The following is an 18692-nucleotide window of genomic DNA, read 5'->3' on the forward strand; positions in this document are numbered from 1 at the left end:
ATATTCAACAACTTTCACATGCTTTGCTTCAGAAAGAGAGTGGATATACTACAGACAACGAGGCAGATATACAGTAGCAATGGTTCAAGTAACAGGGCCTGTTCTCACCCAGGATGTGTGCTGTGATCAATATTCAGTTATGGCACTTGCAGCACTAAACTCTAACTCCCTGTGTGCTTTTCTTAATAAGCATCACTTTCATTGAACTGCTTTCAATAACCTGTTGTTTTGTCATCACAGCCATAGACGGCTCTGTGTAAAGTATAATAGTAGTTAGGAGAATCCAGTTTCGCTTATACAGAAGTCCAGAAAGTGCACTGGTCAGCAGGCCATGTTACTAAAACCAAGCTAACAGAAACAGGAGCTTTTTTTGTTGTTCTTGGTATTTTGGTACACTTCTGTGCAACATGAATGCATTACATTTAACACAGGAGGCCCTTCTGAACAAGTTTTTAATATTTATCTTTTGGTCCCTACCTTGAGTCAGGGGTTTCTTGAAAGTACAGTTATCCAACAGTTTAAAATCTGGAAGCAGGGGCTTACTGTGTCAGTCATATCTGCTGCCTGTCTAAATTTTCAAGCCTCTTAGAAATTTGAATATTTCATCATTTGTGCCCTACAATTATGTACTATTGTAGTTACTTCAAGACAGTATCTTTTCAGTTAGTACTACAGTATGTCCTTCAACGGTTTTCATTGAACTCCCTTTCTAAACTTGTTAGATATTTCATATAATCACGAGTAAATGGATTAATACAAAATAGTCTTCAGATTCCCGGCTTTGTTTTGTCCCTTTATTTGTAAATGGCTATTAGCAATTTTCTGATCATTAGGCACATCCATTTCCCTGCTGTGCAAATGGTTTACAGTTGGGAAAAATCCTCTGAATTTTTGCTTATGTTCCCATACTGTAACTCCTATATCTCTCCACCCCTCTGTTCATCTAAGTTCTTTTTAATCATATCTTTAACCAGAATCATGTTATTGATTTCTTCCTTTGTAGGCATGAGTAAAAAAACATCTAGAACATGTGCTATTCTTTGCTTGTCCTCTGAACTACTGTAAATCCATAGATCCCTTAATCACTCCTTCCCTTACTGATCTCATTTTTAAAATCATTTTATCTCCCATAACTATATTTTCTCTTAGCTCTTGTAATAGGTGTCTTAAATTAGGTGCTCATCTCCTTGTGCTCCCAATATTATATTTGATCTTGGCCCCTTTTATATAAAGATTTTTCTTGCTGAGTTTTCTTCTTAATGAATGATTAAGAATCAGTGTGTGAAATAATAAGTGAACTCCAAGTTCACTTAGCATAATTAATCACATGGTTTCGAAAAGTGGGTAACAAAGAAGGAATTTGGTGTTATATCAGCAAATTCTGGAGTATTTCAGCTGAAGCTGAACTGAATGTGGGTCATGCAGAAAACCAATGGTCCTGAACACATAAACAGATCTGCTGTACATCAGATTGGCTGAAGGAGAAATTCCACAGTTTGTACTGACCAAGTCAAGAAAGGGAGTTAAACCCCACTTAAAAGTTATGGCAGGACTTGAAGTGAAATGTTCATGCAGTGTCACTAATAGTTCCTGGAAATGTCTAGTAAGGGTAACTGCTGCACAAGGAGGTTCTGAATTGAAGAGTTCACAGAATGATGTTGTTTACTATTGAATCATTTTGTTAATTAAATAACCCAAATGTACATTATGTTTTTGTGTTGTACATTTAAGGTATAGGAAGTGGAGCTATAACTGTGAATAATACAAGACTTTTCGACATTTGAATAAGAACTCTAAATCAAACCAACTTTTTTTTCTCCTTCCTATTTGACAGCTCCCTACCTGATTTTGCAAAGGTATGTAACTTCTTTAATAAGACAACAATCTTTTCCGTTCAATTTACCATATTACAAATACCATATTCATATTACAATACCACATATGGTATATTGTAGTTTATAGCATACACTGTAAATAAAGATCAAAAAGATATCTGTAGTGCTGAATGTTAAATATCAGCAGATCAGAGAGGGCTCTGGGTTTTCTTGTGAAGCTGCGATTTCTTTTTTTTGGGTGGCCCAGCCAGAGCGCAGGGCAGACATTCCCTTTGGGGTGAGAGCATTGACTGGAAAAGCAAATGGAAGCTGAATGGCTCAGAGGTTCACAGCAGCCTGAGACTGGAGTAGAATATTACAATTTCATCCCAAAACTTAATTAAAAAGAATGGCACAGGGAAATTCCTTGGTGTATTGAGCTGACTGCAGTCTATCCTTGATTTAATCAACACAGCTAGGCAGTAGAGCTTAACCACAAAGCCACCTGCCCTTTGAGGCTTCCAGTCGCAATTTCTTGGCCACACAACCTACCAACATCTGCTAATCCTTAAGCCCATGCCAGGTATATCCCTAGGAACAAACTGCATTCTACTCCCAGCCTGGACCCAGAATTCTAGAGCCAAATTTAATAGGATTCTGCATTCCAAACCCAAAGCTCTGAAACACAGATCAGACTGCTCTTCAAGCTTCTAATCCTGAATCAAGACTCCTACTCCTTTAGCCTTTACCAATGAGCCACATTGCCCCCACTAGGGATATTGCAGTGTGGCTGGGCTGCTGGTGTACAGTTTTCCATGACAACCACAAGCACTGTGGCAGAGACCTGGCTGTAGCAGCAGGGCACAGCCAAGATTTGAAAGAGCAGGCCTGGCTGTCTGTGCTGGAGATGAAAGCCTGTACTTGCAGCACATGTGGGCGGGAATGTGAATGGATGACTGGGACCGGCAGATGTACAATATACTCGCTCAGTGGCATCAGCGCAGGTGCACCCCATCACACAGCCTCCCCCGGCTCAGTCAGCATTTTGCAGCTGGAAGACAGAAAGTCTGCAGCCTGCCACAAGTCATCAGAGTCGCCACAAAGCAGGACTGTGCTGTGACCGGAGTAAAAGCGGGAACCATTTGCTGGGATCACTCCAACGGGACACACAGCCCAGCAAAGACACAACAGCTCCACAGACATACAGGCAAGGTGCCAGCTAGCACCTTCCTGCCATTCTGACATTTACCTTTCAGCAGACAGAAGGAAGCTCCATGGATTCTAGTGTGCAAAGGTGTTGCAAGATTTTGCTAGCTTCATCTATCCATCTTCTAACCACTTCAATTTAGGGTTGTCTCAGCAAGCAACGGTCACAAGGCAGGATACACCCTAGACAGGACTCCAGTCCATGGCAGGGCACACACAGACACAGACTCAATCACACCTGGGCCAATTTTCCCCAAATAACCTCCCAATATGTCTTTGGACTGTGGGAGGAATCCAGAGCCCCCGGAGGAAATCCACATGAGCATGGGGAGAGCATACAAACTCCACACAGACAGCACCTCAGGTCTGGAACTGAACCCAGGGCCACAGAGCTGTAAGGCAGCAACCTTACAAACTTAAAGAGAAACTATATTTACAACACAAGGGTCAGCCAACAGTATCTTTGTTCATGACAGTAGATGCAAATTCAGAATATCTGAGAATATTAAAGGAAGGAACTGACCCACTATCAGAACTTGCGGTAGTTATGTGTGAGCCAAGGAAGTGTTCTCCAGTCATGACTTTCCTGCTGGGGGAGCAGATTTACCTACAGTATGGGGGATGGCATAGAGGGGCTAATAAAGCTAATCTTCATGTCTATGGGAGTGTAGCACCAGGCAAAAAACACACGAACTAGGAGGGAGCAAACATGCAAACTCCACACAGAGAGTCACTAAGTTCGCTGGCACTCATTCTTAATAAGAAGTTTCTTTAAAAAATTCCTGCAAAAGGACAGGGTCAGTGGTTAGTTGAAGCTGCTCATCAAGAATGGAGATTAAGAGTTCACTGAAGAAAAATAAAACTCAACAGAAAGGACTGTGCAGTAAATGCCAAACTAAGTTACAAAACCTCTTGATGAATGCCCAGGTGATCACAAGATGCTTGTTTAGAATAACAAGAAAGAGCCTTTGTAAAGAAAGGGCCACATCAGCTTATATTTAAGAGGCTTGGAAATCAAATGTTAAAAAATAAATTATAATCTCTTAGTGCACCATAGTATGACTTTCCAGAAACCACATTATGTAAATATTTCTTGTGTATGTGGATTTGTTTCAAGCAATTTAAGAGGCAGAAATGACACTGCTTGAATGACCAGTTGGCTGGTTTGACTGGAATAAAAGGACTTTAAAAATAGAAGACAACATGTAAAATGCGTTGCAGAACAGCAACCAAATTTTAAATGCGAAAAGAGGTGGATTTGATGTGATACACGGTGTTCTCCCCCTCATACCAGTATATTTACTTTATATTTGTATCAGTACCCTATAACTATGTATACGGTTTATGGTATATGTATATGGCACTTTTTTTAAAAGAGGACAGCAGAAGATGACAGGCTTTCGTGTTTGTCTAATCTGGCAGCATTTCATTGGAGGTCAGAAGCAGTAAGCTTGTTACTGGAATCACTGCAAACTTTGGTCATGGCTCAGTGAAACACAAATGCAGGACAGCACCATCGAGCACTTCTACAGTATCTCCGCAACCCTACTGGCTCCAGAAACCCAATCCCTGCTGCAAGGGCTTAGAACAGTCATCTGAACCAGCATAATGAGATGTACAAGTTGAAAACCGAAATAAACTCACTCCTTAAATCACCCCTCCAATGGGAAAAATCCCATCAGCGAGCAGAAGTGACAAGCGCCTACTTACAGATAAATTATGAGTTTTCTATGCATATTACTAAGCTCTTACTAAGAAACTGTCCACCTCCTGACCCCCGTCAGCCTCGTCAGGCTAAGCTATGGATGTTAACAGAATGCTTAAACACAGATACTGTAAGTGCTGAAATTGAAATCCAACCAAAGCATTACAGAAAAACAAGGCTCAGATCATTGGTCCAGGACGTGAACTTAACAGTATTTCTGAAACGCTGAGCCTCCTTGACTTGCTCATGAATGAAGAAACCCCCACCCATTAGAAAAGATGGAGAGAAATGAAAGCTGAAGCTGAAAGGAATATCCTCCTACGTATTGAAACCCTGGTATATTTCATGAAATGGCCGGATCCTCAGATCAATTAGCTACTAACCATCAAACAGGATAGACAAGCTAAATTAAGTACTCTCGTTTGTAACCATTTTGTAATCTTACATTAATGAAGGATAATTAAAAGAAACAGAACACATTATGTAAGAATGGCCCTGAAGTTACAGCTCCTATGTTCTTATTTCTGTTACCTGCCTTGTTTATTTTTTGTTTCGCTTGTGTCTTTGGTCCTACCAAGATCACCGGAAAACAGAAAAAGTATGACTCCTGTTATTCCTTGACATTTCCTTAAATCAAAACAGTTTTCCTGACCCGGATAAGACGGAATTGAGGATGGCCATGACTAGCTCACAGAGCACTGCGATTGCCAAGGTAACTGATCTCAACACAGGACTTTGTCTTTGTTGGACACCGAAAACGAAAGACACTGAATAACTTGCACCAGCTCTGTGGTTTCCTAACGTGTCAGAGCATGAGTTCAGTGTGGAGACAGCACCACAAGATACACAGAGACCACAGTAATAAGCAATTTATTAACTATGAGACTCTGCAGCACAGAATCCTTCACAGGCATTCCTGCAAATAAGGACAGGCAGTACAGCTTTCAGATGCCTCACCTTTTTAAAATAATCAGGAAAAGCATGTGGAGCATCTCCATTCTCTTCATTTGCCTGGTCTTTCTCCGGCAGTGGCAGCTGTACTAGAAGAGCCAGAAGATGTGGTTCGGGACAAGTTTTGGCCCTAATAGGGTCATGTGATATCCCATATAGAGGATCTGACATTTACTTAAACACCAAACTATATTCTAAGGTGATATTGTGATGGCAAGAGGCGTACATGGCCGCATTGTTCCATTGCGACAAGATTCATTAAAGGGCACATCTGATGTCATTCACTGCCTCCCTCACATTATTCGTGACTGGGGAAACATCTGGTAGATGACGTTTAAGTGCAGGGTATTGCATGTAAGTAGTAAAAACCTCAATTATACGATAGGGAACAACATATTCTTATGTTCCCTGGAACAGAAACAAGGGTGGAGAGGATGTTACACACCCAGTGCAGATTTCAGGTGGAAAAACAAAGGGATTGGATTCCTTTTTTAAGCTTCTCTTTTTGAGGCCGCACACACAATTATTAGCAGCCCTTATAGAACAGGCATTTGAAATTCTAAACATCAGAACACTTCCTGGGACTAGAAATTCAGCTTCCAAAGTCTAACCATCACAGGAGTTTCTGTAACTTTCTCCATGCAATCCAGTCCTTTGTCCTGGGGGCGTTGTGGGCATCTATCCACATTCTGGGACTGTCCAGATGGGGTTTGGGAAACAGGATGTGGCTTCTTTCCCCACTATTCTAAACTGGATCTCCCCATATCTTAATGTCATTTATAACAAGGTTTATATTGCTCAGATCTGTGGTGCTGAGCAGGTTAAATTATTGCTGCACAGTAGTGATGGATCTGCTGCAGCTTAGAGATACTTTGGGTAGGAGAGAAGAAGGCATCGCTGATGATCTAGTGCTTTTGGGTGGGGAAACGCAACTGTGCTGCACTGTTCTTGTTTCTGTTTCCGAGAACATTTTACATAATAACTTTGCAAAAAAGAAAAGAGAGCCAAAACTCCCTGCCAGCACATCACACTATAAAGATCTCACAGCTTTTAACATTACATAATGAAAACAAGCACTAATGAAATGTTCAACTTGCATGCCTTCAAAATGTTTTGTTCTAAAGCTGTTGCAGTTGTACATGCGAAGAGAAAAGTGGCACAAGCTGTTACAGAGGAAAATGAATCTGTAATCAGATTTTTGGGGTTTCGGCTGCTAAGTCCTTACCTATGATAATGTTTAGAAGTCTGTAAATATCCAAAAGACAAGCATTAAGAGTTGTAGAATTAACTTTATACAGAGGGGTGTTCTTGGAAAAGTTCTGAAAGATATGTGATATATTGCGATATATTCACTAAGATATGATGTTTTTTATTTATATGCAATGTAATTGCCTCTTTATCACCTTGTGGATTAAAACCAAGTGAGAGAGTGATTTAATTGCTCACACTTGTATAAACTTTTGTGTCCCAAAGGTTTGGGCATATACTGTAGAAGGGGACCCATTTTATTCAATACTGAAGAGCACCAACCAGGTGACATGTTGAAGGCCCACTGCACAGGAAATCAGAGAGAACTAGGCACATTTAAAATTAACACATTGTTAAATCTTTAGGCATTTTAGTGAGAGCGCTCCATCATATGAGTTCTCTTTGAAACAACTTAAAAAAGGTTTGATCAATCAATAATTTAGACAATGTACAGCCCAACTGAGGGTTTCATTATATAATACGCTTTTCCTGTTTCTATCCCGTTCAGACTTGAAGACTTTAAAGCCTGGAGAGTGCTGCACACGCTGGAGAAGCTGGGTGCTGAGCTTGATCATGATGAAAGAAGCTAATTACTCTCTCAGCAGGGAATGCACTGACAAACTGCTCCAACAGGCAGGGTCTGGAACAAATATAGTGGGGCAATGTATCTAGAGGGGGAGTGGCATGCTTTATACTTTACCCAGTCTGTAGCCTGGGAGAATTAATGAGATGACAAAGAACAGAACCTTTGCTTGGCACCAAGAAACACTTGGCAGTCTCACAAACTTCTAACTCTACTTAAAAAGATTAAGACATTAGACGGACTAGATTGCATGATCTGGCTTATTAAATTAGCGCACTTTGTCTGGACCTGCATTTCATGATCTCATTCTGTGTTTACGCACCACTGTTGCTGCTGAAAAGACGAAGATGGGAAAATCACCATAATCCGTCACATCACGACAGTAACTTGACCCAGACAAGCAAGAGGATTAGTTAGTTCAGGTCCTCCCGACCTCCATGCGCTGTATCTGCTTTCCCATTATGCCTTACTCTTCCATCGGCTTTCTCAAAGCGGTCAGCGCAGTACTCTCGTTTCCTCCTGAAGTACCTCAGCGGCTGCCGAGGTGACCATCCACGGAGCTGCTTGTGGTTTCTCCCCTGGATGTGAGTATGGCTGACATTTGCACTACACCAACGTCTACACTACATCTATAGCAAAGGCTAGAAAGACTAGGGATGCCACCAGTCCATAACAAAACAAATGAACAAACCAATGTACTGATTTTTATTTCCAAATGTGAGCAGACTCTTCCAGGTGTCCTGTTCATTATTTCAGACATCTAAGTCACTACTCAAGTGACTTTCTATTGCCTTCTGCTATATAAAATGACTTTTCTTTGAACCATAGCATATCTTAATGGCTATTTCAGCACTGAAGACAAAGAAATATGATTACTCATCCATTATTTTGACATCCTAACGTGTAAAAACCAGACCAGTATTTCACTAAGACATTATGTCTTGTGTATGGTATCTTCTAGGCCATCAAACAGGAGAAAGCAGACATGGAGACATGCTATGTGCTGCAAGCCTTGCTCCCAATGGAGTGCTGTAGAACAGCAACATTGCATGTAAGACATGATATTCTGTCACAGGAGGAACAGCTATCCTGCCGTCAAACTGTCCTCCAATATAATAATTCATACAGACTATCCAGTCAGTTTTAACTGGGGAAAAACAGTTGCAATTTCAACATTTTAGACAATGTGCCATTTAAGCCACCCATTCTATATGTATTGTGAGTGGCTCAGTACTCAATCACTTGTTATGTCACTTGATCACTGAGAATTGCAAAGTAGTGGGTGTTTTGCTGTGATATGTGGAAGAAGGTTGATGTAAAAAGCCAAAAGCTTAAAGCAAAAGCATAAGACTCCTGATTTGTGGTTGCTCTGGGTCATCACCGACAGCAACAGCAGATTGGGCTGTCAAATCAGACAGTTTCAAGACTTTACAGCAGGGATGGGCAACTCCTGCTCCCAAGGCACAGCATCCTACACAATTTAGAGGCATTTTTTTAAAAAAACTTCCGATGAAGATATAAAAAAACCAAGTGATCTGACTTCTTATCCAAAGATATAGTCCAATTAGTTATGATTAAAGGTAAATTTAAAAGAATACCCTGCAGCCCTCAAAGACATTATTAATATACAGGCAGTGGCTAGCAGATAAACAGAAAAGGAAACACAATTCAAGTTCTAAAAAGCTAATGAACCACTATGTACATCTCATACATCTCATGCTGCATCAGATACTGCTCGCAGACCAGTGCTGTCTCTCTAAGGACAACTAAGAAGATCTAGTAGAATCAATGCTGCAATGTGGTGCAGGTGAAGTCGCCACTGAGGTTAAACCAACTTGCTATTAGGGGTATTCTCTAATTGGCAGCACAGTACTTTTTGCTTTTCCGATACTGCATGTGCAACACAAAAATCAATGTTTTTAAAAGGGACCTTTACAATGTTTCTGGATTCCCACCAATTCTGCCAAGGGCTTTATAAGTGGTATAAGGCTCTAGCTGCTCCTGGCTTGCTGAAGGCAAGAGAGTTCACCCTCTAAGAGTCCTATAAGGTTGCACTCAGACAGTGCTCTGTGGGAAGCACACACAGCTAATGAAAAATCATACTGCCCCGTAGTCTTCAGGATGTGGCAGTTTATACTGGATTTCCCCCCATTTCTGCCTTTAATTATTCAGTGTTTTTTTTTTCCCAATGGCTGTCTGATGTTCCCTGCCACCCTTACTGCTACTGTTTCCATAGCAACCCAAAAGCCGACTGAAACGGCAATAATTCTCCCACCAGCGTCAGATTCTTGTTTTCTTTTATACTTGTCCTTTCTGATTGGGCACCGAGGGCTGCGCAGGGACTGCACAGCATGCTCTCCACTCACCCTCTGAACAAGTACACAAACGGAGGGACAAATCAAGATTAAAACACAAAACACCTGAAGACGCTACAGAAGAAAAAAAAACTACCCAGACTTTTTTAGCTCAGCGCTGACGTGAAGAGGAGCAGGATCAAAGTCATGCTGTAGTTTCAGGATCTCTTGAGAAAGCAGCCAACAACCCTTGGATAAAGTTCAAATGCGGCTACACCAACACCGCCTACTAAATGATGGCATTAAACCAATACTTACCTCCTTAGAGTAGATACAAGAAAACGAGCCCCAGTCCTTCCTACATAACCCAGTGAAACCAGTGACAAACCCAGATTTAGGTGCACTGAAGGAAGGATATGCCCAACACACCCAAATACCAACATTTACATTATCATTATTCGTTATTTGAGAAATTTCACATGAAATCAGAATATTAAAACATATACAAAACTACAAAAACAGCTTGCTGAAATCAAGGAATCGGAACTAAAATCACTAGATTATATTCCTTTATACTGTATGTAGGGCTTAAAGCAGTATGCTGCAGAGCCAGCTTTGTCCACCTCATTCAAAAAATAATCCTTACATCTCCAGCAGTGCACACACCCAGGATTTCTCATGACAACCATAAATACCCTCTGCGTAACACACATAAATGAACACTGACAGCATTGTTTTGTTAAAGATAGCACAAGCTTGAAATACGTCAACAGTAACAATTTTTTTTTTAATCTGCACCAGCCAGGTACTGTCCCTCGAGCGCTGCAGACGCAGCAGCCTGTATCTAGGCCTTTTCACAGCAGTCTCCCTGCCGCTCAGGGGACAGGTCTGAGCTCAGACGGGCAAGGAGAGGCCCACAGTGCAGGAACCGTACCAAACGCGACAGCAATCTGCTTGCAGCGTCAGACACACAAATGAAACCAAAGGAAAAAAATCCACAACAGAATTCCTGGATTGTGTTCTGTACTGGGGGGCAGTGCGGGAAGTCCATCGAATCAAATGACTCGCCAGTAATCAGGACAGCTGCACACAGGGAGTCAAATCGACATTTTACACTGGAAAATAGGCAAAGGCGGAATTCTATGCGTGTAAAATGAAAAATCTCCAAGTCTCCAGTGGGGGCTGTAGGGCTCATTATTTATACTCCTCTTAGTCAATGCCCCAAGAAATTGACTCAGTTCAGGATTCTGAGATGGGAATTCTTCGTTCCCACAAATGGCAGGACAGCAGCAGCTGGTCTTTCTGGACCTACGGGAGTCCTCTGCAACCACGGCATCCGCAGATGAGAATTCCTGTTTGTCTCCAAGATGCCATTCTGCATTTCAAACCTGCTTCACTGCTGATCCCACCAGTGAAGAAGGACATTGTGTCGAGTTTGTTAGTGTCGGCCTCTTGGGCCGGTCTTTCTCAGAGCTCCTCTGAGGCTCATGGGTGTGGGGAGTGGCATTTGTTATTAGAACATCTACACATCAGACTGCAAACCACACAGCTTCACCCTTTAAAACAGCAATCTGCACAGAAGCTCATACTGTCAGTATTAAGGTTAAATGTCTGAAACAGAGGCCTCAGGGTCAGTATTAAGAAATGACATTTAATTTCTAAACCACAACAGGAAAATTAATGGTTTAGCATGCACACGCACACACAAGGGGAGCTGGGCTCTGGCAGTGACCCTAAGGCGAACTCCTGTAAAGTTATACTGAAAATGATCCTCTCACTGTACAAAACTGGAAAACGTAGCCTTTAAAACTCTGAACCCACACGTTAACTGCAAACACTAATCACAGCTCAAAATACCTATATCTGGTTATGAGTGCTACAGAATTCATGTGATACTGTCTCTAGAGGTTTGTTTAAAACAAAGTAAATGTCTGTTAATAAAATAACAACACTAAGCTTCATATTAGTCCCTAGGTCAAAAGCACCAGCAGGGCAGAAAAACAAACCAAAAAACAATGATTTTTTTAAATTAAAAAGGTTGATTAACACTTGGAAGTGAGGACAATGCTGAGGCCACAGTGTGCAATCACTGTTATATTCTAGCTGCGCACACAAACACAGCCCACATCCCAGAGGGCTCCTATGCCAGCATGTTGGTGTGCACCAGGGCGAAGGCCAGGCGGGGGGCGTCCGAGGGTCTGGGGAGGTCGGCCTTGCCGGCCAGTGGCAGCACTGGCTCGTGTGGAGAGGAGGACACTCAGGAAGCAGTGGAACAGGGTGGTGGGGGTGCAGCAGGCACTCTGGGGACCAGACACAAGGTTATGAGTCCTCAAAGCTGAAGGCACCATCTCAGGATATGGAGGAGAACTCCTTGAGGAGCACATCCTGGCTCAGCGTGTTGAGGGAGACGTTTTTCCGCACATTCAGACTGATGGAGCGCACCTGCAAATACAGTCACAGCAATCAATGGAGTCAGAATGCACTTTGAGCAGAGTATCTGCCATGAACTTCAAGACACCTATGGGCAAACACAAGACAGTTTTAAACAATTTATAAATAGCAAAAACAGGTCTATAGAAATATGCATCTAGCAGAGTCACTGCCCAAAAGATGGCATCAGTGCTCTTGAATTTAGTGCAGGCCAGAGCAGAAGTGATGTTAAGAGCTATACTGATGCTTCTTTTATAGACAGTGATGCTCTATATGTCAATATCTTCTAAATATACTTGCTTATTAAGACTTTATCACAGAACTCAATATTTTGCACAGCAAACACGGGTTATTTCAGGGGGGCGGTAATTATGACATTGTTAATGGCATAGAACAGAGAAAAGACTGGCAAAGCCAGTTGGGCTGCAGTAGACCTTACTAACAGCAGCCAGCTGTTAAATTGTGAAAATGAGTGGTCAATCACCATCCTACCAAAATAATAAGCCTATACCGCAAAGCACTCAAATTAAACACGTTTTGGGAAAAGGAACACCTTGACACACATCATCGTAATGATGATTTGTTTTTCACCCAAGGAAGCTCATCAGAAGGGTAAGAGAAAAGACAAATCAACGAACAAAAACAGCAGTGGTTTAATAACGACCAACGCATGCTGATTGAATGCTTTTTTTGTACTAAGCTTGTTTTTTTGTCAGTGGGAAACTGGTGAGTTAAACTCAGCAACAGCCATAAAGGTACTGTTTGTAACAAATGATGATTCTTCCAGGAACCGCTGCTGCCAATCTGGTAACAGCTGCTCTGAAGACAAAAGGGCAGGCAATTGATTGGATATCCGGTCAATTGGCGGTGTCTCCTACTGCTATATGAACAAAGTGCAGCATGATGGGGGAACCAGAATAATGGCCTCTGTGGTCAGAGCGCCGAAAACAAATCAGGCCTGTCATCCAAGGCCTCGAATAGGGAGCTGTAAAATTCAATTAAATGGCATACAACAATAAATGAACAACTCCAATGTTGCATTAGTCTGAAAAATGCCAAAGTCAGGTTTGGAGTTGTTGGCAGTGATATTCTAGAGGATCCAAGTTCACTCTCTGTTGTGACCCCTCTGTAGCGAAAGCAGCACGGCAGAGAAAATGCTGAAGGTATCTGGGCATTCCCAGCACATACTCACCAGCTCTTTGAAGAAGCCGGCCTCCTTGGGCTGCTCGGAGTACCTCTCATACTGGTCCAGCCCGTCCTGCAGCTTCAGGGTCAGCGTGTCGTAGTTGGAGCGCACCACCTCCAGGACCTGAGACAGGGGGGCGAGAAAGAGGTTTCCAGACAAGGCCTCACTCAAATGATGACATCCACAGGCCGGGTCTAGAGCACACTGTTTGGGGCATTCTATTTAAAAGAGGAAAGGAATACTGGCAGTATGGGAAAGCCTGGTGTTTGGTCCCTGAGTTTCACAGGCCGAGTCCCAAGTGCCGCTCTAAGCTCCAAGTCCGCACTTCTGTAAAGTAGCGCATATGTGGACTTTAAGTGCGCAAGCTTTCAAGGGGTACCGCTATAAAAAGGGTAATGGCCGCCTTTGAACGCCATCACTTGTTGGTTACACAGCTCACGGTCAAAATCATCTATCTGTTGTTGATGCTGCTTTTCCAGTGGCTGAGTTCACATCTACAGAGACTTTTTTCAAAGCTTTTTTTTTTCTCCGCTCACAGTTTGATTAAATTGAAGGTCATCAAGTCCCTGCACAAAAGTAGTGACATATTGTGTTCATTCATGTTGAGCAGGCTCGACTTAAAACAATTGAAGTACACTCTGTTTCTTCAAAGTTGAAATACTGTACATTGCATCTAGTCTGTCCCAGTACAAAAATAATAGTACAAGGAACATAATGCGTTCATTCACATTGAATAGCATCGATTCAAAGTGGTCAAAGTAAACTAAATAAGGTTAAGTTGGCAATACCCCCAAAGCTTTGTACTATTACATACCTTGTTTTTCCATGTACAAAAAAACACCGTAGGCAAACTAATATTTATCATCATCGAATAGGGATGACAAAATAAAAGCCTTATGTCAAAACTTCGTACCTAGAATACACATGAGTCTAAAGTAGCTTAATGACATTTTGTTTTCACATCAAATATAATGAGTTTTAAAATTGGTAAAAATTTTACTAACAATTGAATATGTTATTCTCCAAGACAACTTCACTCCGCTTTGATAGGTTAGAACATGAAACATCACAGTTTCGCAGGGAAATTCCCTTCAGCAAAGTCTGCTCCCATGCAGACTCAATGGAAGGGTGCTTAAAGGGCGCACTGGGGGCTCTCTTGAGCACCCTTGTGAAACACAAATTTACTAACAGGACACCCTAAGCCCTTGCAGACCTGAGCCGGAACGCAGATATGATAGGCAGAAGACAGCAAGCCTGTATGTATATTGGGAGACTCAGAGGTCATACAGAGGTAACAGAAGTACTAAAGAGACAGCAAACCCACACATGCACACGCCAGTGGTGCAATGCTGATTGGTTTCTACGGGGCTTCCTTTGCATTTATTGGATAAATGGACCCTGTATTGGATAAAGTACTTAGGAAATGCATGAATATCCCAGCTCCTAATCTCAATGGCTTTTGCAGTGCATTATGACTGGATCTTTTCATGGTGCTGTCTCTCTGGGGTGCACGTTGCACCTAAAAAGAAACCCTGTTCAGTTTCCACGTCAGTCCCATTACAGAGAGACAAACGGGTCTCATGACCCAAAAGATAATGAGTGATTTGCTCTCCCAAAACCAGCTCCTCCCAGGTCAATTCTCCAGATGACTTTATTCCAAAAACAAAATTCTTACTGTACAAGTAAAATACCATCTTATATGGCCCAGTGAAAATAAAACCTCCTGTGAAGCTCGTCAGAAAGAACATGATGTCTTTAAAACTGTCCATATAGAGCTGGGATTTGGGAGAGGAGTCCACTTCCGTATGTTACAATCTACAGCACAAAAGGACCAGAGACAAGCACATCAGAAACTGCTAGCACGGGCGTGTGTAGATGCACCGTAGAAAGCAACTGAACTAAAAACTAGTTTACTAATGTATAAACTAAATATCTAAAAAGCCCTTGTCAGGGGGAAACATCTTTTGTTCACTTAACAGCATGCAATCTGAAATCTTGAACTTTAGACACCCCTCTGCTTATCTGTGAGGCTGGGTCTCCAGCTGAGTCAATAGACCAGCTGAGAAATGGGTGACATAATGAAGCCACTGTTGACGTGATGTTGCAGTCACATGGCTTGAGTTAACAGTGACATGATGACGTGATTGGAGGCTGCATTAGTCTGGCCTGCTCTTTTCTCGCAGAGAGAATACTCAGTATAATGAGTACAAAAAACGCTTGTCCTGCCTACAGAAATTCCTCCTTATTACTGTGATGAAGCTGTATCCTCACATAACCTCCCCTCCCCTGTTTATGCCTTTTTGCCAGGTAGATGCATGTGGAAAATGGAGTGGGTGGGGGTCCTGTCATAGCAGATGCTGAAAATTCTTTGTTGATAGATTGAGATGTAGAGTCGTTTGTTTACTGATCAGTGCTGCTGAATTCACATGTGTTTTTGGAGAGATCTGACAACGAAGCGCGTGACAAGCCTTGGTTTTCCTATAAAATTAAGCACTACTGTCCTCGCTCTCACTTCCAAACAAGCTATCCACTGATTTCTATTTTTCGTATCTATTACTATACATTTGTACAAGATCAGGTTTGTATGAAGATGTTCTCATAAGAAGTTACAGTACATCACTTACCTTATACTGTATGTGTATTTTATGAGGATTAACAATTTACTCAAAGCGTCCACTAGTTAGAATTACTGCCTACTTTGGGTACAAGGAATCCAGTAATTTAGTGATCTTTCATTTACATTACTCTTCACAAATTCCAACACAGCAGCTCAAAGTATACTGTACTTGAGCAGCATATATATTGTATTATCCATTTTGTAACCACTTACAGGGTCATGAGGGGTGGGCGGGGTCGCGGGGTTTGACAAGCAACAGCCACAAGACTGGAAAAACCCTGGACAGGACACCAGTCTATCACATACACATACACTCACACCAGAAGCCAATTAAGCTACCAGTTTGTCTGTTTGATCTGTGTGAAGAAACCCACCCAGAGGACACCGAAGCGAATGTGGGGAGAACATACAAACTCGACACAGACGTACCCCAGGCTCCAGCGCTGCAAGGATGCAGTGCTTACCCCTGCCCACTGTGCCGCCCTCGCGTGTATCAACCAGTTCTTACCGTCGTGGTTGGGACAGGCACCTAACCGAACGCATCCTGCAAAAGTTGCACTTGCTAAGGAGGAGCCAGCAACAGCTACACTTCAGCATCTCCTTCTAACGTATTACAGGCAATCAAGTTTAAGATGCTGTAAAACAAGAACACGGCAAAAATATATTGCATAACATTTTAATGGGATCACACACATTGGAATAAATCATCACAACCTTGGGCTATGGTTGGGCGGGAGAATCAAATGGCAAATTAAATGCAATGAAAACTGATCAGAGCAGTGGCTGTGGCCTCAGACAGTTTCAGTCCATTAAATGCCCCTGCTGATATCTATTTTTGTGACTTTAATTTTCAATTACGTGTGGTCCATTTACTTTTTTTGCCCCATTTCTGTCTCTCTGATCCTAAATTTTGGTTATTGCTATAATCCAGATAGGAGAGGGGAGTGCATCGGAGATGAAGAACAACACAAGGAACTCAGGAAAACTCATTTCCATAAGCCTGCACAGCAAACATAAGTTTCACTGGTGCTTACCAACGTATGGTCTCTTCATTTAATACATAGTATGCTAAATAACATGCAACAAAAATATGTAGCCAAACTATCTTGTAGTAAAGACATCCACAGATATTCACTTAGAGTGGCAAATACAATCTTACTGCAGCACTAAAGTCATTTTTCAGTCCTGAGCCTACATGTCAGAAGTGTGCTTCAATTTCCAGCAGTAAAGTGCAAAAGAAAGAACATGGATTTTTCGGCTAAGGTAAAGTTAGAGTGCTTTTTAATTTTTGTCAAGAGACATAGAAGGAGCTCTATTATTATTATACAGTGAGGCAAAATTCCTATATTTACTAATGTACAGCAAACTGCAGAGTAATCATAAAAATTAGACCACACCATAACTGTCAATTACAGCATCAAATGACAGGCCAAAGCTGGAGAGAGCACGAGCAAGCTCACTAGCAACTATGTGAGCATCAAAGACTATCGCTTCATGTTTGCAAATCAGGGGTCCGGTGTCAGCAGCCTGCCTGTGTCCAGGAATGGTCCACAGCTCAGAGTTAGCAGGACGGGTAACAAGGCTGAGAGTTACATGAAGTCGATTCCCTTTAAATCTAGTCTTCTCTCACCAGAGGCACACTCGCTAGCAAGAATAAACTCCATAGACTAGCCTAAAAATAAACTTGGGCTCCCTCAGGCTAAGAGCAGTCACTCTGTGGTAACTTTCTTTAATCTTGAGTCGCCGACCTCAATTTCAAACCCCCCAAATCGTGGAATGAACGATTGATAATCACCTCATTCTCACTGCACCACGGACCGCAAGCTTTTAGGCTACGATTTTCACTTCAGTGACGATCACAAATTCTTGCAGACTCAGGTACAGGAATACTGTAAGTTGTCACCAATATGCAAAAGATGCCCGTCCAGCGGGATCAAGGAGATTTCGCCTCCTTTCGACTCAACATCCCCCTGATGCAAGGCTGGTGATTATGGAGTAGGTGAGTGTCAGGAGGCACCTCTTGGCACTTTGGACTCATCTCATCAATACTATCATGATCAGCACTGGGTGCTGTGGTCAGATTAGGGCTGTCACAGAGCTCAGCAACCCAGGGACAGTAACGTGAAACCTGCTCTAGATTGAAGCACATTAACATGAACTGTGAGCCCAGCAGACATCACTGCTTAATCACCAATTGGTCAGCTTTTTTTAGTTAACAATATAGGTAAACTACTGCCGTGTGAAAAAAACACTTTCTGAAACTTTTTTGAGATGTTCCTTATGCCTGTAATATATAATTGCTTGTCTTAAAGTTGCTATTATGCTTAAAAACACACCCAAACACACAGATTTCTCTGGGCCCCCTGATCTACTGGAAGATCACACTACCCTGCTGTTCATCAAATCTGTCACTGGCAAAGCAAACAAAAGTATGTAACGATGTTGAAACACATCCATTAAAATTTCCTAATGCTACTTGCCAATCTAAAGACAATTCCAAGTAATGGAACTATAGAAAAGAAACGACATTCAAAGTATCGACACAATTAGAAATGTAGTGGTATGTGTGGTTTTATTCGCCTTGGTTTTATTCGACCACCTGGCCACATTGACAGAGAAGTCAGAATCCTTCCTACCATGAACCAGAGACAGGCAACA

General features: G+C 42.0%; 1 protein-coding gene across 6 annotated transcripts in view; it reads right to left on the minus strand.

Moving 5' to 3' along the window:
• Window positions 1-11438: 11438 nt before the first annotated feature.
• armh3 (armadillo like helical domain containing 3) overlaps window positions 11439-18692 on the minus strand; it is an 81302-nt gene continuing 74048 nt past the window's right edge. For all 6 annotated transcript variants that reach the window (XM_088635975.1, XM_088635973.1, XM_088635976.1 and 3 more), the window contains 2 exons: window positions 13424-13540; window positions 11439-12243 (listed from right to left, as the gene is read on the minus strand). In XM_088635975.1, coding sequence (XP_088492101.1) covers window positions 12151-12243; window positions 13424-13540 — 210 coding nt within the window. In that variant the 3' untranslated portion in view covers window positions 11439-12150. The remainder of the gene's footprint in view (window positions 12244-13423; window positions 13541-18692) is intronic.

The sequence above is a fragment of the Lepisosteus platostomus genome, chromosome 6 (assembly GCF_059453375.1).
Source record: "Lepisosteus platostomus isolate fLepPlt1 chromosome 6, fLepPlt1.hap1, whole genome shotgun sequence".
In the NCBI taxonomy this organism is placed as follows: Eukaryota; Metazoa; Chordata; class Actinopteri; order Semionotiformes; family Lepisosteidae; genus Lepisosteus; species Lepisosteus platostomus.